Source organism: Girardinichthys multiradiatus, chromosome 19 (assembly GCF_021462225.1).
Source record: "Girardinichthys multiradiatus isolate DD_20200921_A chromosome 19, DD_fGirMul_XY1, whole genome shotgun sequence".
Taxonomy (NCBI): domain Eukaryota; kingdom Metazoa; phylum Chordata; class Actinopteri; order Cyprinodontiformes; family Goodeidae; genus Girardinichthys; species Girardinichthys multiradiatus.
The window spans coordinates 34,281,511-34,301,014 of record NC_061811.1 but is presented as its reverse complement, the minus strand read 5'-3'; the positions used below and the strand labels follow the sequence as shown (position 1 = coordinate 34,301,014).

Sequence of the window (19,504 nt, the reverse complement as noted above, 5' to 3'; positions counted from 1 at the left end):
ACTGGACTGTTGCTCAGTGGTCCAAAGTACTTTTTTCGGATGAAAGCAAATTCTGCATGTCATTCGGAAATCAAGGTGCCAGACTCTGGAGGAAGACTGGGGAGAAGGAAATGCCAAAATGCCAGAAGTCCAGTGTCAAGTACCCACAGTCAGTGATGGTCTGGGGTGCTGTGTCAGCTGCTGGTGTTGGTCCACTGTGTTTTATCAAGGGCAGGGTCAATGCAGCTAGCTATCGGGAGATTTTGGAGCACTTCATGCTTCCATCTGCTGAAAAGCTTTATGGAGATGAAGATTTCATTTTTCAGCACGACCTGGCACCTGCTCACAGTGCCAAAACCACTGGTAAATGGTTTACTGACCATGGTATCACTGTGCTCAACTGGCCTGCCAACTCTCCTGACCTGAACCCCATAGAGAATCTGTGGGATATTGTGAAGAGAACATTGAGAGACTCAAGACCCAACACTCTGGATGAGCTAAAGGCCGCTATCGAAGCATCCTGGGCCTCCATAAGACCTCAGCAGTGCCACAGGCTGATTGCCTCCATGCCACGCCGCATTGAAGCAGTCATTTCTGCAAAAGGATTCCCGACCAAGTATTGAGTGCATAACTGTACATGATTATTTGAAGGTTGACGTTTTTTGTATTAAAAACACTTTTCTTTTATTGGTCGGATGAAATATGCTAATTTTGTGAGATAGGAATTTTGGGTTTTCATGAGCTGTATGCCAAAATCATGTTAAGACAATAAAAGACCTGAAATATTTCAGTTAGTGTGCAATGAATTTAAAATATATGAATGTTAAATTTTCATCATTACATTATGGAAAATAATGAACTTTATAACAATATGCTAATATTTTGAGAAGGACCTGTATATATATATATATATATACACTCACCGGCCACTTTATTAGGTACACCTGTCCAACTGCTCGTTAACGCACATTTCTAATCAGCCATTCACATGGCAGCAACTCAATGCATTTAGGCATGTAGACATGTTCAAGACGATCTGCTGCAGTTCAAACCGAGTATCAGAATGGGGAAGAAAGGTGATTTAAGTTACTTTGAACATGGCATGGTTGTTGGTGCCAGATGGGCTTGTCTGAGTATTTTAGAAACTGTTGATCTACTGGGATTTTCACCCACTACCATCTCTAGGGTTTAGAGAGAATGGTCCGAAAAAGAGAAAATATCCAGTGAGCGGTAGTTCTGTGGGCGCAAATGCCTTGTTGATGCCAGAGGTCAGAGGAGAATGGCCAGACTGGTTCAAGTTGATAGAAATGCAACAGTAACTCAAATACCCACTCGTTACAACCAAGGCATGCAGAAGAGCATCTCTGAATGCACAACACGTCGAACCTTGAGGCGGATGGGTTACAGCAGCAGAAGACCACACCGGGTGCCACTCCTGTCAGCTAAGAACAGGTAACTGAGGCTACAATGTGCACAGGCTCACCAAAATTGGACAATAGAAGATTGGAAAAACGTTGCCTGGTCTGATGAGTCTCGATTTCTGCTGCAACATTCAGATGGTAGGGTCAGAATTTGGCGTCAACAACTTGAAAGCATGGATCCATCCTGCCTTGTATCAACGGTTCAGGCTGGTGGTGGTGGTGTAATGGTGTGGGCGATATTTTCTTAGCACACTTTGGGCCCCTTAGTACCAATTGAGCATCGTGTCAACGCCACAGCCTACCTGAGTATTGTTGCTGACCATGTCCATCCCTTTATGACCACAGTCTACCCCATCTTCTGATGGTTACTTCCAGCAGGATAACGCGCCATGTCATAAAGCACGAATCAGCTCAGACATGGTTGTCCACGGAGATGTCGGAGTGTACACCAGGGTGGTGGGGAAGGGCATTTAGATGCACGTGCATAAGATAAGATAAGATGAACTTGATGAAAAATGAACTTGTTACAGCAGCTCTTAGTAACACACAAGTAGGGTGCAGATAGTTAGGAAAATGTGCAATCAATTAGGAACAAGGTATATGTGCAAAAACAAGTAGTTATAATAGAATAAAATAAAATAGTTTATGTACAATAGGTGAAGGTGATAAAGTGACCGATTGCAGGTATTTACAAATACAGAGGTCATCACACGAGTTATTATACAGTGGAATTGAACAGTCTAACAGCACTGGGCATGAAGGACCTGTGGTAGCGCTCCTGCACTAAGGGTGTCTCAGTTGGTCACTGAAGGAGCTGCTCAGCTCCTCTACAGTCCGATGCAGTGGGTGAGAGGTTATGTCTATGATGGTTATGAGCTTGGCTAACATCCTCCTTTCACCCACCACCTCCACAGAGTCAAGTGGGCAGCCCAGGACAGAGCTGGCCTTCCTAACCAGCTTGTTTAGTCTGTTCCTGTTCAGCTCTGGACTGCCTGGGGCCCAGCAGACAACAACGTAGAGGATGGCAGAGGCTACCACAGAGTCATAAAAAGTCCTGAGCAAAGGCCTGCACATTCCGAAGGACCTCTGTCTTCTCAAAAGATGGAGGCGACTTTGGCCTTTCTTTTATAGGGCGTTGGTGTTATGGGATCTGTCTAGTTTATTTTTGAGGTGAACACCCAGGTACTTAAAACTGTCCACTGACTCAACGTCCCCTTGTATGTTCACTGGTGAGTAAAGTGGTGTCCTCCTCCTGAAGTCGATCACCAACTCCTTTGTTTTACTAGTGTCCAAGTACAATGGCTGAGTTGTCAGAGAACTTCTGTAGATGACAGCTGTCCTTGTTGTAGGTGAAGTCCACGGCTTAAAGGGTAAAAAGAAATGGTGACAGGACAGTACACTGCGGAGCCCCAGTGCTGCAGACAACCACCTCTGGCTCACAGCTGTGCAGCCTCATCTACTGTGTCCGGTCAGCAAGGTAGTCAATGGTCCAGGCAGTGAGGTGTCCATTCACTTCTGCGTCCTCCAGCTTCCCCCAAAGTAGCGCAGGTCTGATGGTGTTGAAATTGCTGGAGAAGTCAAAGAACATTACAGTCACAGCACTCCCAGCTGTCTCTAGGTGGGTGAGCGCCCTCTGCTGCAGACGGTCTTCCACAGGACAGGGACCTTTTCCAGACTGAGGCTTAGGTTGTACATGTGGCTAAGGACCTCACAGAGCTGGTCTGCACAGGTCTTTAGCAGCCTGGGACTGATGCTGTCAGGTCCTGCAGCTTTCCTCTGCTTCAGCTGCCTCAGCTATTTCCTCACCTGGTCTAATGTGAGGGAGAGAGGGGAGTAAGAGGGGGACTGGGGCTGTGTACAGCCATGGGTGTGGAAGGGCTGGCTGTAAGGGAAGATAGTCAAGGGAATTGAGGAGTGTATGTTGGGCTGGAGACATGTGGAGAGGGGGAACAGGAAGCAGGGCAGATTGAGTAGTGGAGAAACCTGTTGAAGTTACAGTTTATTTCAACTGCCCAGTGCTGGTCTCCATCAGCTGTCACTCTGATACTCTGTCCAGATCTAGAAATGTTTTTACGTCCTCTCCACATTCCTGCAAGTTGTTCTGCGCGAGTTGCTCTTGCAGCTTCTTCCCATAGACCTTCTTACACTTCCTGATCCAGTGGAGCTCATGCTGAATTCTCTGCAGTCCACACTTTCCCTGACTTTTTCTGTGCTAGCTTTCCTCTCACCTTGGGTGTTGGGGAAGGAGATGGACGAGGTTGGGGTTGGATCGTTCAAGCGGGGGGAGGGGGGTGGAGGTGTATGCGTCCTTTACGTTAGCATACTGTAGGTCCAGTGTCTAGTTGTCCCACTTGATGTATTGCGGGAAGATTAGGAGAGTGGCGGATAGAGAGGCGTGATTAAAGTCCCTCTGATCAGCAGGACGGCCCGGGGATGCTGTGTTTGGATCTGGGTGACAGCGCTGTGGTCCCGCTCATCAACCGAGGGCAAGATGTACATGCAAAACACTATTATGTGCCCAACCTCCTTCGGGAGGTTGTAAGGCAGCATGCCCACAATAAGCAACTCAAAATTAGAGCTGCTCCTTCACATGGACATCTGTTTAGAACCTGTCCAGGGAAATCACTGAGTCTGCTAATTTGTCCATTCAACTATGTCTCCGTAAAACACAAGAAGCTGCACACCCGAAACTCCCTCTGGCGTTGCGCCAGCGCAGCTAGCTCCTCGGTCTTGTTGGAGATGAAGCAGACATTTCCCATAATCACAGATGGCAGACATAGTCTGTGCCTCCTCTTCTTACGGCCTCCTCTGCAGACTGTGCTTCTCCTCTGTAGCTCTGCAGAAATCTCCGGCTTCTCTGAGTTTTAAAATGTTCCCATGTGGAAACAATGGGGCCACAGTTAAATCCATATGGGTTCCCCAGTGCAGACTCAAAGAGTCCTGGAAAAAGGCAAAAAAGTAGGCTTTCTATGTACACAACTGCACAGTGTTTCACTCACTCTAAAGAAAAATAGAGAAACACGTCTCTAAACACTTAAAGAGGAACTAAACCCCAACTTTGTTTTTGCAGATAAACTGCATAAACTGGGCCTAAAGGGTGCTGTCTTTATGTTACTATGCTATTTTTCTTAATTTTGTGTAAACGAGTTTATTTCTGCAATATTTGTCTTAAAACTGTCTTAGTGCTGCCCTCTTTGGGTTGAACGTTGGTTACTGCAGTTGAATTTTCCCATTGGTTTAAATAGTACAGCTTGGTACATGCTTATATCACAGCCCCTGGATAAAACCATCTCACTCCCACATGCCCCTGCAGTGAGTCAGGAGTTGGAATTGTTCATCAATTGCCGCAGCAGCGCCGGCTTCAGGCATTGCTGAGTCTGCGCCTTGAGCCAGTGGCTCGAACGGATAAGGTTCAGTACCACTGGGCTCTGTAAAACCTCTCTTAACTTCTGATGATGAGTGGGGTGCTGCCACTTTCCCTCGTCCTCCTGACCACACCCCCGCTTGACACCTTTCAAACATGGCATTTTTCAAAATTTGTCTGGGGACGGAATTGTCCTTTTACATGGGGTTTAGTTCCACTTATAAATGCGAAAAGGGGAGGCAGAGTCGATATAACTTGATGCTGTTCACACAGCCCCATCTTAAAAACACTCTCTATTTGGAATCTTTAAAGATTAGGCCATTGATGTATTATGTAACTTCTAAAGGAATTCGCTTATTTACTTAGAGGTCTTAGTGTAAAGCTGGCTGAGCACAAATACGTGCCACACTAGTTCCCAGTTCTCAGAGTTCCCAGAGATGCTTAGCACTTGTTGGCCCTTTTGCCTTCACTCTGCGGTCCAGCTCACCCCAAGCCATCTCGATTAGGTTCAGGTCCGGTGACTGTGGAGGCCAGGTCATCTGGCGCAGCACCCCATCACTCTCCTCCTTGGTCAAATAGCCCTTACACAGCCTGGAGGTGTGTTTGGGGTCATTGTCCTGTTGAAAAATAAATGATGGTCCAACTAAACGCAAACCGGATGGAATAGCATGCCGCTGCAAGATGCTGTGGTAGCCATGCTGGTTCAGTATGCCTTCAATTTTGAATAAATCCCCAACAGTGTCACCAGTAAAGCAACCCACACCATCACACCTCCTCCTCCATGCTTCACGGTGGGAACTAGGCATGTAAAGTCCATCCGTTCACCTCTTCTGCGCCGCACAAAGACACGGTGGTTGGAACCAAAGATCTCAAACTTGGACTCATCAGACCAAAGCACAGATTTCCACTGGTCTAATGTCCATTGCTTGTGTTCTTTAGCCCAAACAAGTCTCTTCTGCTTGTTGCCTCTCCTCAGCAGTGGTTTCCTAGCAGCTATTTTACCATGAAGGCCTGATTCACACAGTCTCCTCTTAACAGTTGTTCTAGAGATGTGTCTGCTGCTAGAACTCTGTGTGGCATTGACCTGTTCTCTAATCTGAGCTGCTGTTAACCTGCGATTTCTGAGGCTGGTGACTCGGATGAACTTATCGTCCGCAGCAGAGGGGACTCTTGGTCTTCCTTTCCTGGAGCGGTCCCCATGTGAGCCAGTTTTTTTGTAGCGCTTGATGGTTTTTGCGACTGCACTTGGGGACACTTTCAAAGTTTTCCCAATTGTTCGGACTGACTGACCTTTATTTCTTAAAGTAATGATGGCCACTCGTTTTTCTTTACTTAGCTGCTTTTTTCTTGCCATAACACAAATTCTAGCAGTCTATTCAGTAGGACTATCAGCTGTGTACTGTATCCACCTCCTGCACAACACAACTGATGGTCCCAACCCCATTTATAAGGCTTGAAATCCCACTTATTAAACCTGACAGGGCACACCTGTTAAGTGAAAACCATTTCAGGTGACTACCTCTTGAAGCTCATCAACAGAATGCCAAGAGTGTGCGGAGCAGTAATCAAAGCAAAAGGTGGCTACTTTGAAGAACCTAGAATATAAGACATATTTTCAGTTGTTTCACACTTTTTTGTCCAGTATATAATACCACATGTGTTAATTCCTTGTTTTGATGCCTTCAGTGTGAAGCTACAATATTCATAGTCATGAAAATAAAGAAAACTCTTTGAATGAGAAGATGTGTCCAAACTTGTGGTCTGTACTGTACAACATAATATTCTAATGATAAGCAAGTTTGTAACATGACAAAATGTTAAAAAGTTCAAGGGGTCTAATGACATTTGCAAGGTACTGTAACTTCTGTCACTGTTTTGTGTTAACATTAGACAGCACAGTCACGACTGTTCTTCAGTGACCAATGTATCCTTGAGGAAAATCTAACCTTTTCCTTCCTCTCCACAGTGTAAAGATTTCTTCAAAGCCGGCAGAGGGATTTATGAGGACTTGCGTCGCAGACTGCCTTTCTACCCTTCTGACTTCACGGATGGTAAGCTGGACCTGGACTTGTAGGGAAAGTGAATCATTTGTGTTGTTATGCCCTACCGAGGTGCCGCTGGCAGCTCCCCATTTATCTTTCACCCTTTGCCTCACATACAGTCACAGTAAAAAGAAAGTACAAGCATTTTATTACCACTAGGGTTTATATATCTAGTACATATCAAGGGTTTTTAGGTTTTTTCAAATTTCTCCATTTTAGCATTAATACAAACAATTTGGTGAAATTGGTGGTGTGGGGTTTTCTACACTTGACAGCATCAAATAATTTTCCTACCTTCTAAAGATCAGACCATTTTTATGTGAAAATTCTACAATTAATAAAGGTTGTCTTTTTTAGGTACAGTGGGGACAGGAGTATTTGATACGCTGCTGATTTTGCAGGGTTTCCTACTTGCAAAGCATGTAGAAATCTTTAATTTTTATTTTGATACTCTTCAACAGTAAGTGACATATCTAAAACAGAAGTCCAGAAAATCACATTGTGTGATTTTTAAGCAATTAATGTGCGTTTTATTGCATGACAGAAGTATTTGATACATCAGAACAACCGAACTTAATATTTGGTACAGAAACCTTTGTTTGCAATTCCAGATATCAGACGATTCCTGTAGTCGTTGATGAGGTTTGCAGACACTGCAGCAGGGATTTTGGACCACTCTTCCATACAAATCTTCTCCAGATCCTTCAGGTTACGGGGCTGTCGCTGGACAATATGGACTCCCTGTAAAGATTTTGGATTGGGTTCAGGTCTGGAGACTGGTTAGGCCACTTCAGGACCTTGAGATGCTTCTTACGGAGCCACTCCTTAGTTGACCTGACTGTGTACTTTGGGTCGTTGTCATGCTGGAAGACCCAGCCATGACCCATCTTCAATGCCCTTACTGAGGGAAGGAGGTTGTTGGCTAAGATCTCCAGATACATGGCCCCATCCATCCTCCACTCAGTACGGTGCAGTCGTCCTGTCTCATTTGCAGAAAAGGATCCCCAAAGAATAATGTTTCCACCTCCATGCTTCACGGTAGGGATGGTGTTCTTGGGGTTTCACTCATCCTTCTTCTTGCTCCAAACTTTTTGAGTGGAGTTTAGACAAAAAAAACTCTATTTTTGTCTCATCAGACCACATGACCTTCTCCCATTCCTCCTCCAGGTCATCCAGATGGTCATTGGCAGACTTCAGATGGGCCTGCATCTTGTAAAAATCGCTTCCAGCTCCCATGTTTCCTCAACATTATTGTAATATCTCAGGTCATCAACCACAAGCATTTCCTTATACATTACTGATACAGTCGATGCACTCTGGTATTTTTTTTGAGTCATCAACTCAGACTCTGTTCTGGTACAGGTCATATACAGACATGCTGAATGAGTTAGTCACAAAAATCAATTCAGTCTGTTATCTTTTCATAGTCTCTAAATGCATTAATTCAAATGCAACAAGATCAAGATATTTCTGACTAGTGTGTTTCATCAAATAATCATCACCTTCACTCTTCACTTCATTTACACCTCACTCCCACACAAAAGGACTACCCGCACCCCCCACCAACAACTCTACAACCCCCTCTCTTCTCCCCTCTGACCCCGTGCCGGCACTAAAGATCAGTGAGGAAGATTTATATAGGCTCTTTCAGCAGCAGAAGACAGAGGACCTTAGCTTGAGGACCCATGTGTGAGGACCTGAATTGGTCCTCACACATAGACACTGTTCAGAAAAAGGCCATACAGAAACTGTACTACCTGCTGCAACTCAAGAAGTACAACCTTCCACAGGAGCTGCAGGTTGGCTTCTACACTGCGTTATTCGGCATATCCTGTGTTTGTCCGTTTGTCTGTGTGGTTGGACTCATCCACAAAACAGGTACATCCAGAATGCAACGAACAATTAGATCTGCTGAGAGGATCATTGGGGGCTGGTACATGTCTTGGGTCAGGAAAAGGGCAGCCAACATCTCAGCAGACCCCACACATAATGTATACAAGCTGTTTAGACCTTTATCTTTAGGTACAGAGCGCTATTTGCAAAAATCAGCCGCCACCAGGACAGTTTGTTTCCCCAGGCCGTCTCTCTGTTGAACACAAGGAATACCTCACAGCCTGTGTATTCAGCTATTCTGCTGTAAGACAAAATAAGCATATCTGCTCTACCAAAGCCTGCCTTTCTTTTTTTTTCTTCTTTATATATCAAAAAGAAATGGAAAAAAGAAACTGTTCCTTTTCTAATTTTCTTTCCTCTAAAGCTTATATATTTCTACTAAATGTCTGTACACTGAGTGCTTAAAACCAAAGTCAAAGTCCTTGTTTGTGCACACAATTTTGGCCAATAAAGCTGATTCTGATTCTGATCCTATGAAGGTCACAGAATTCACTGTTCACATTAGAGCCCAATTAAATGTTTTATTCCAACATGAGTTGTCCATCATTCAGATAACTGTTCTTAAGAAGTGATGGATTACAAAAAACCAAACAAATTACTCCTGTTTTCAAAGGGGCAGTCAGTTGTGTAAGCCACAGGAGAATAGCTTTGCACACACACACGCACAGGAGGTTTCTTATTGCAGGGGAACTAAACGATGAATTCTGCTAATGTTTTTGTCGTTTTTAAATTAAAGTGCTGAGCCTCCTACGCTTCATTATGAGATGCATATGACTCATGTGTTTGTGTTTGTCTCCCTTCAGGTATAGTTGGAAGTAATAAAACCCTGCTGAAGTACATGACCACAGCCATCTTCCTCTACATTGCCATCCTCCTCCCTGCCATTGCCTTTGGCTCCCTCAATGATGAGAGTACCCGTGGTGAAATAGGTATGAGCACGCAGTCAGGATCTAGATACTCATGTGCTCTTCTCAAACATGGGTTGAGGAAGTTAGGTTCCTATTTTGTTTAATTGTATTTTTTTTTTTTTACTTTTTATGAGTAGCAGGAGTAGTTGGGTATAACACAAGTGAACAGCTGATGATTGATATAATATATGAACAAGTTAGCATATAACTTCTACACTGTAAATTATCTTTTTCAGTGCCCTTTTAATAATATATGGCAATTGTAATGGCAAAATAGTCTTGAAAATGTTCATATGTTTTTCCCAATAGAGTGAAGGTAAGGCATATCCAGTTCCGATGTGATCAGTTTTTTTTTTTTTATTTTAAGCTAGAGAAGATGAAATGAAGTCTGTGAAATAACCCTTTAATTTTGCACTGTAAATCAGATAGCAACATCAGCTTAATTTTCTCAACATGGATTGTTGACATATTGTATTTTTTACAATATGTCAACCAGCTCCCCACGACCCTGTATGGAAAAAGTGGGTATAGAAAATGGATGGATGGACTGATGTTTTTATACAATTTATGAGATGTTTTGAGCATGCTTGTCGAATACGGGCATGGCATCTTTCTACATGTTCTCCCTTTGCATGTGTGGGTTCTCGCTGAGTACTGAAACTTCTTCCTACATTCCAAAAGTATTTATGTTGGGTTAATTGGTCCAGTATATCTGTGTCTAGCCCTGTGATGATCTCATGACTTGTCCAGGGTGTACTCCGCCTCTTGCCGATTAGCTTCTGGAGACACCAGCCCCCCTCCAAGGAGGTGGATGAGTGGATGGATGGATGCTATATATTTTTTATTGAAGTGTGCAATATTTGGCAAATAGCTTAAATGTCCACCAAACAAGGGGCCATGCCATGGATTGGTAGCCAAAGCCCCATATCTTATCCCAGAATGGCCTCCAATAATGGGTCCAATACCGATATTGGATTAGATCGGCGCTATTTCTCCTGATGGATAACTTTTTCTAAGTGCTGGTAGTTCTAGGTGGTTAGTCATATTTCCAGAATCAGTAACCTCAACTGGGTAGATTCATCTTTGAGCTAGAGCATATTTTATATACTTAATCATTTGAGCCTTTGCTAAAATGCTTTTAATAGTTTTTGTTTTATTTCTGTTCTGTTCTTCTATCAAATGTTGTTGATAGAAGAACATTCTAAAACACTGATTTAACTTTAAACCATTTTTTAACACATGGTTAATAACTTTACTAGTGAGGCATTAACAGTAAAATATGTGTCACAAGAGCAGAAACAGAAACTAATTAGGTCAAACATTTTTATGGAGTATCATCGTTTGCTAATAACCAGGTTTTGAATGTTTTTTATTCAAAAATGTGCTTTTTGCTTCTTAACTTAGATGTTGCATTAGTTTGTTGGTTGAGAACTGCCTCACACAAATTTGGAATAAAAAACTAAAAGCCTGCATTACTCATTTTTCTAAGATGGGATTGTGTTATTGCAGTTGAATTTTTTTCAGAGTTGTTTATCATAGCGGGAAGAACATGTAAGTATTTCAAGTTATTTTGTGGGTAAAAATAACAGATAATTGCCTAATAACATTCCCCATGTAGAAAGTGAATTATAAGATTCATCTGCTTTTGCTCAGCTGTGAAAAAGAACCTTACAGGCATTCATGCATATTAATCAGGACCTTCTCTTGTGCTGTCTCTCTCTCTTTGTGTGTGTGTGTGTGTGTGTGTGTGTGTGTGTGTGTGTGTGCTCTGCCCAGATGTTCGGAAGACTATCATTGGTCAGAGCATCGGTGGAGTCATCTACTCATTGTTCGCTGGCTCCCCTTTAGTTATCCCTCTCACCACTGCTCCCCTCGCCATCTTCATCAGTGGTAAGCTTTCCTTATTTCATTTAGCTTGTCTCAACCACAAAGCACGTATCTCTCACAATTTTAGACAGCAAAAAATGTGAAAATGAGTTTTGAAAAGTTAGCAGGATGGCCAGGGTGCTTGGAAGATTACATCAAAGATTTAAGAAAAGTAAGCGTCCAGCCATGCCGGATGGACAGAAGAATCCTCTCGTACTCATCTCCTCACTTTTTTAACTAAAGAATCAGCATTGTTGGAATGTAAAACCATGTTCATACAGGTGCTGCTAATGAGTGTCCCATTTGTAATTGAGCCAAATACAGACGGCGAGTAAAATAAGTATTTTAAACACCAACGTTTACCTTAGTAGATATCCAATATTAAAGTTCAGACCAGATGCCAACAACTCAAGTAATTCACACATACAATGAAATCAAACCAACCAATCTTCAGGATTCTGGGGGTCAGTTACTGTAATCTTCAGGTCTTTCCATACTTTTTCAACTGGATACAAGTCAGTTGATTGACTTGCCCATTGTATCAGTTTCACTTTGTTTCTCTGAAGCCAAGTAAGACTTTTCTTGCCTGTGTGTTTGCAACTATTGTCTTACCTGGAAATCCATGCTGGTTTCATCTTCAGATTCTTATCAGAAATTTCCTGTTACATTTCTTTATCAAATTTACACATCAGATTAGTAAGGCTTTCTAAATACTGACAGAATTTAGCTGATATCTTGGCTTACTATGTCTTTTTGCACAACCTTTTCTTCAAGTGTTCAATACTTATTCCATGCGCCATTCCATTTTATTTTTATTTCATTTGTGTACCTATTTGCTTTGTATGTGTGGATTACTTGGGTTGTTGCTGACATCTGGTTTGAATTGTATGTCAATAGAAATATTGGAAATATATTTAATGAGAAAAATGTTGAAATATAAAATTGTTATTTTACCCTCTGTATATAGTATATGCAAAAGCATTGTGAGGAGGAGCAGATGGACTAAATATGTATGTTTTTTGTTGTTGATGCTATGTAACAGCTGGTTTTAGGTGCCTGCAGGTCTATAGATTTGCTAACTGCATAAAGGAACAAGTAAAGCTTTCATTCAACTCAGGCAAACACAGCACATAAACTTTTAGATGGTTTTTGCCCCACAGCATTGTTTTGTTGGGAGGACTGTGAATGAACTTGAATGGTGGAAACTCCAAAAGAGAGCAAAGATGAAGAAAAGCAGTGACTTTGATGCCAAGATGTAGTTTTAATACCAAAGCTGTGTGCTGGGTTTGTGGTGGGATGATCTTTGAAGTAAATGGGTTGGAACTGTGCAGGGAACATTCTCATGGGGATAATTGTAGTATATTTCCAGCAGCTTTCTGAACAGAACAAAGGCTTGTTTGTAAAGTTGTAGCTCATGAAAACAACTAAATTATTATGGTTTTTAACAAACTAATTACAGTTCTTTTTTTCCTTTTTAAGGTAGATTAAAATGCATGTTTCACTTAAACTCTTTATGTGTATGCATTTAAAAATCAATAAAAGCTCAGAGAGCTTCTGTAATAAAGTACATTCTTATTTATTGAGTCTAGAAAAAATATTTGAGAGCATCTGTGATAAGAATCATTCAGATATATCTGATTGAACTGAAAGGACTCTTAACAGATCTAATAATTTTTTTCTATCTGTTTTTGCATTCTGAATTGACACACTCTAATAGCCTGTTGCCATCAACATGTCATATAGTGCCTTACAAATATATGCATGCCCCTTTTTCCACATTGTTTCACACCATAACCACAACTTGAATGTGGTTTGTATGTATGAATTACTTGGGTTGTTGCTGACATCTGGTTTGAATTTTATGTCAGTAGAAATATTGGACATATATTTAGTGAGAAAAATATTGAGATTTAGTGACAGACCAAAGTATTGGATAATTGTAAAATGGCAGGAAATCTATAGAGAACTTTCAAAATTTTGTACAAGTAAAGATGTTGAACATGTGATGGCCATTTGTACTTGGCCCTTTTTTCAGTGGCCTTTAGAAGTGAGCTAATTAGTAAATTGAGTCCACTTGTTTGTAACCTAATCTCAGCTGTTCTGTGAAGGCCTCAGAGGGTTGTTAAAGAACATTACTGAACAAACAGCAACATGAAGAGCAAGAAACAGATCAGACAGGTCAGGAATAAAGTTGTGGAGACATTTAAGGCAAGGTTTAATTATGAAGTAATTCCCCAAGCTTTTAACATCTCACAGAGTAGTGTTCGATGCATCATATGATAATGGAAAGAGTATAGCAGAACTGTGTTGTAATTATTATTATTATTATTATATTATTTAATTTTAATATTTTATTAAATAATAATTTGGTTAATGTTGTCCTGTGAATACCAGCCCAATAAGGCGGTGGTATTAAGACAATAGAGAAAAGGGTGGAACAAGCTCTGGCATTACTGAACAGCAAAATTCTGCACACACATGGAATAAATTCACACACTTTCTTAAAATACAAGAATTTATTTTAAAAAAAGTAAGTCAACTCAATCAACAAACTCTTTACTATCCTAGAACAATCCAACCAAAACTACCAAGCAAAATGAAAGGATAAGGAAGATCAATGAACTGTATACAATATGAACAAGGGAATCAAAGATGGTTAAAAACCATGAAAAAGAGAGTGATGGAACATTACCATTCAATTTTATTTATGTTTGAGAACCAAGGATTATCTTAAGAAATATGGAAATGAGGTCAAGTTAGTCTAGGAACTAACTTAGACAATAATTGGTATACCTCCAAACCATTCACAATGCAAGATCAGATAAAACATTATTTTAATAAAATAATATTTCAAAGAATGATTTGCTGAATAAAATCAACCTTCTAGATGGCAAATTCTCAATGGTGTTAAATTAGCTGCCTTTATTTAGTGCAATAATATTTAAGTAAATATTATTTTGAATAAGAACCAAACCTTTTTTGATAAATGAGTCTTGTTTAATGGTGTCACATTTAGTAAAATAATATTTAGGGAAATATTTTCTAGATCGAAAACTAACAATCATTCTGGATATATGATTCTTAGAGGGGTTTAATTAGATTTTACCTGAGTCAAATGTCTAGCCTTAGCCGTCAGAAGTATCTATCAAGGGAACCTTATAGCTTGTTACCACTCCTTTAAAATTAAACATGTACCTTTAAAATACCATTAAAGGATCAAAATACAAAAGAATTGACAGCGCATTATGGCCGATCTGTGTTTAAAACCACCTTTTAAATAAAGTTGTCTTAACCTTAAAACACAATAGAGAACAAAATTAGCTGAGCAGCTAGTCTGCTAGCAGTTGAGTTTCTCAAAACAGCCAAAAGCAAACGTCTTGAAATAAACATTATTCAGATTGACGGTCATCCACATATGGACTGAACAAAGGGACTAGCATTGTAGCTAGTCTGAGTAGCTGTGGGGAGGTCAGCTCTTATCTGGCCCGGTGAACTGTACAACAAGGGCATGTTTCAGCTTCTTCGGTGGCCACGGTACGGCGAGTTAGCTCTCACTACCTGATGTGCATGCAGGAAGATGTGCGTTCCTGGGGTCCCGTTGTCCTCTTTCAGGCAGGAAAAAACAACTTTAATTAGGGACAGGGGTTGCTCTGACTCCTGCTTTTCCTAGGCTGAACTGGAAGTGAGTTAATGTGATTTATTTTGAAAGTTCCAAAAAAGTTCATACTGGCCTTTGTGTACAGTTCAGAGTCCATGTTCATCCATGTTGTAAGCCATGGCTGGGGCCCCAACAACTGCAAACCTACCAAGACATTGCTGTCAACTAAAATTGACAGGTTGGGTAAGTAAACATTGTTAAGAGAAGCCACCAAGATGCTAATGTTGTCTCTAATACCCCTTTTCCACTGGCTCTATATAGCCCTGCTCCACTCCACCCACCCAGTTTGCGAGTGTTTCCATTGCTGTTCTTAATGTACTGGTACCCACTTTTTTCAGCTCTGCTCCTGAACAGGTTTGGGGCTAAGTAGGGACTACATGTGATGTGAACAGAACACTGTTCACTTATTGGCCATAGGACCAGGAGAAATGAAAATATTTTTGAAGAGGTTGTGCAGGAAAAAGTGAATAAAACTCAGGGGCAACTACAATAACATAAAGAAGCACAACGGCTGGAGCAGATCAAATCGAAATATAATTTTACTCCTCCTTGTAGTCTTCACTTATCCGGGACCAGGTCACAAGGGCAGCAGTTTAAGCAGACACCCAGACTTCTATCTTCCCAGACACCTTCTCCAGGCATTCCAAGGCCAGCCAGGAGACATAATCCCTGCAGCCTCCTCCGAGTGGGCCCGAAACACCTCCAGAGGGAGGCTCCCAGGGGACAAAAAATGTCTGCGCTACCTCAGGTAGCTCCACTCGATGTGGAGAAGCAGCGGCTCTACTCCTGGATTGCCAAGATCCTCACCCTATGCTTAAGGAAGTGCCTGGCCACCCTCCAGAGGAAGCTCATTTCAGCCGCTTGTAGTCGGGATCTCTCTTCACAACCACAGACCGGCACAGCATCCACATTACTGCGGCAGCTGCACTGATCCATCTGTAAATATCTTGTTCCATTCTCTCCTCACTGGTGAACAAGACCCCAAAATACTTTAACTCCTCCACTTGAGACAGGAACGCCCCTCAAACCTGGAGAGGGCAAGCCATCCTTTTCTGATCGAAAAATGGCCTCGGACTTGAGTTTGTTAATCATCTCTTTAACTCCGGCTGGGGTGATGAACGAGTCTGGCTTAGAGTCCCCAGTCTCTGCTTCCACAAGGGAAGGTGTGTTGGCAGGGTTTGCACCACCCGATAAGTTCCCCTGTCGAGGTCAGCAGTTCCCCACCCCCACTGTAAACAGTGTTAGTGAAGCACTATTTCTCCCTCCTTAGGCGTTGGACAGTTTGCCAGAATTGCTTTGAGGTTGACAGATCCTTTTCCATGGTCTTTCTGAGCTCCTCCCGTGCCTGTTGTTTTCCTCTGAAACTGCCCAGGCTGCTGCATGCTTTTCCTCACGGTACCCGTCAGCTGCCTCAGGAATCCTCCTTCTGCTTGAAGGCATCCCTTACTGCCAGTGTGCACCATCGAGTTTGGGCATTGCAGCCAGGACAGGCACTGCAGACCTTACTGCTACAGCTACCAGCAGCCGCATCAACAATAGAGGTAGAAAACATTGTCCTATCGGACTCAATGTCTCCAGCCCAACAAAATCTGGGAAAAGCTCTCAGGGAGGTGGGAGTTAAATAACTAAGTGCACCACCAGACATCCCCAGCAGATCCTCACAATATGCTTGGGCCTGCTGAGTCTGTCTGGCGTCCTCCTCTGCCAGCGGATCCAACTCACCACCAGGTAGTGATTGGTAGACAGCTCAGCCCCTCTCTTCACCCGTGTGTCCAAGACATGCGGTCAAAGGTCAGAAAACACGATTGCTAAGTTGATCATCTATCTCCGGCCTAGGGTGTCCTGGTCCCAAGTGCACTGATAAACACCCTTATGCCTGAACATGGTGTTCGTGGTGTGTAATCCATGAATGGCATAGAAGTCCAACAACAAAACACTTCTCTGGTTCAGATCAGAGAGGCCATTCCTCCCCAATCTCGCCCCTCCAAGTTTCACTGTTGTTTTACATGTGGGCATTGTAGTCCCCCAGCAGAATGACCGAGTCCCCGAGACTGGCGCTGTCCAGCACCCAGTCCAGGGACGCCAAGACGGCCAGGTACTCCATGCTAGTGCTCGGCCCTTAGGCTGAAACAACGGTCAGATACCTTTCCCAACCCGAAGGCACAGAGAAGCGACCCTCTCATTTACTGGGGTAAGCCCCGACATGAGACAACTGAGCTGAGGGGCAACTAGCAAACCCACCCCAAGGCTCTGTCACTAGGGTCTAGGGTCAGGAAAAGGGCAGCTAAAATCTCTGCAGACCCCACACACCCTGCACACAAACTTTTTAGGCTTTTACCTTCAAGTCAGCACTACACAGCACTGTCTGCTAAAACCAGCTGTCACACAGAAAGTTTCTTCCCCCAGGCTGTTTCTCTGATGACACTATAATATGTACATATAAAAAATATATTCTTTATTGTTGAGAGCAAAGTGTATCGGAGTCAAATTCCTTGTTTGTCTGTACAAATTTGTCAATTAAGCTGATTCTAATTCCAATTCTAATGGTTTTGGCCAAAGCCTTTTTATATGTTATAGTGGTCTAGTCAAAGTCTCAGTTCCATCCTTACAATTATACACTACTTTGTGTTAGTTAAGACAGAAACGAAAAGAAAATAACAAGCGCAAAAGAGAGAGAGGTGGGGCAAAAAGGAAAAGGGGAGAGAAGGAAAAAAGAATGGAGGAGAGAAAGAAGGATGAAGAGAATACAAGGTAACACCCAGCTTGATTCTACACCTTTTTTGCCAAAAAGTGCACGGTACTTATGAATGCAAGATGTATTAATCCCCTTCAAAGATTTTTGGTTGGGTTCAGGTCTGGAGATTGGCTAGGCCTAATCTAAGAAGTGGCTCTTACAGAGCCACTTCTTAGTTGCCCTGGCTGTGTGCTTTGGGTCGTTGTCATGCTGAAAGACCCAGCCATGACCCATCTTCAATGCCCTTAATGAGGAAAGGAGATTGTTGGCTAAGATCCCCCAATACATGGCCCCATCCATCCTCCCCTCAATACGGTGCAGTCGTCCTGTCCCCTTTGCAGAAAAGCATCCCCAAAGAATGATGTTTTGATGTAATGGAGACCAGAAGTCCCATTACATCACGAAATGTGATGATTGATGTGTTAAGTTACAGACCAAACATTTGAGTTGTTTGAGTTATTTATCATAGTTCTGTTCAGACATTTCTAGACACATTCTGGAGAAGAAGGGGGACTGGCCATCCTTTCTGTATAAATAGAGTGTAGATATAAATGTCAATTTATGTTTCTTTAGATTTCAGTTGGTTTAACTTATTAGTCTGACAAATATACCGGTTTAAATGAAAGCACTCACCTCTTCCTGGTTTGGTTCCTCAGCAGGGCGTGGCAGCAAAACGGAGAGACATGCTCCAGGTGTTGCATAAAAGCTCTTGGACCAAACCAAAAGGATAAGTAGGGTAGTGCTTAGAGTATGCTAAATTCGATGTATGATTTTGATTGACTTTAGATTTGTTTAGTTGTAATAATTTGTATTTATGTAAATATTTATTGGGTACCATTAATTGTTTTGGTGTTAGTTTCAGGTAAATATTGTTTATTTCTTCTTTTCTGATTATTCCCCTTGTATGGTGTATGTTGGTGTTGGTGTACACAGGGCCTGCGCTTGGAAAACAAATCTACCTTAAACCTCATGCCTCTCCATTAACCATTGAGCCTCTGCCGGTCAAAACTGACAGTGGGATTTAGACCAAAAAGCTCAATTTGTGTCTCATCAGACCTCCCTTTCCTTCTCTGGATCATCCAGATAGTCACTGGCAAACTTCAGACGTGCCTGGACATGCGCTGGCATGAGCAGGGGGACCTTGCGTATGCTACTGGATTTTATTTCCATGGCGGCATAGTATGTTACTAATGGTCTTCTTTGAGACTGTGGTCCCAGCTCTCTTCAGGTCATTGACTAGGTCCTGTTGTGTAGTTCTGGGCTGATCCCTTACCTTCCTCATGATCATTGATGCCCCACAAGGTGAGATCTTGTATGGACCCCCAGACCGAGGTTGACTGAGCGTCATCTTGAACTTCTTCCATTTTCTTAGAATTGCGCCAACAGTTGTCTTCTCACCAAGCTGCTTGGCTATTTTCCTGTAGACCATCCCAGCCTTATGCAGGTCTACTATTTTATCCCTGATGTCCTCACACAGCTCTCTGGTCTTGACCATTGTGGAGAGGTTGGAGTTTGTTTGATTGAGTGTGTGGACAGGTGTCTTTTATACAGATAACGAGTTCAAACAGGTGCAGTTAATACAGATAATGAGTGGAGAACAGGAGGGCTTCTTAAAGAAGAACTAACAGGCCTGTTAGAG

At 42.4% G+C, this 19,504-nt stretch overlaps 1 protein-coding gene across 4 annotated transcripts in view; it reads left to right on the top strand.

Moving 5' to 3' along the window:
- Positions 1 to 19,504, top strand: part of slc4a11 (solute carrier family 4 member 11) — a 243,530-nt gene that overhangs the window by 188,517 nt on the left and 35,509 nt on the right. For all 4 annotated transcript variants that reach the window (XM_047345902.1, XM_047345901.1, XM_047345903.1 and 1 more), the window contains 3 exons: positions 6,731 to 6,815; positions 9,503 to 9,628; positions 11,384 to 11,497. In XM_047345902.1, coding sequence (XP_047201858.1) covers positions 6,731 to 6,815; positions 9,503 to 9,628; positions 11,384 to 11,497 — 325 coding nt within the window. The remainder of the gene's footprint in view (positions 1 to 6,730; positions 6,816 to 9,502; positions 9,629 to 11,383; positions 11,498 to 19,504) is intronic.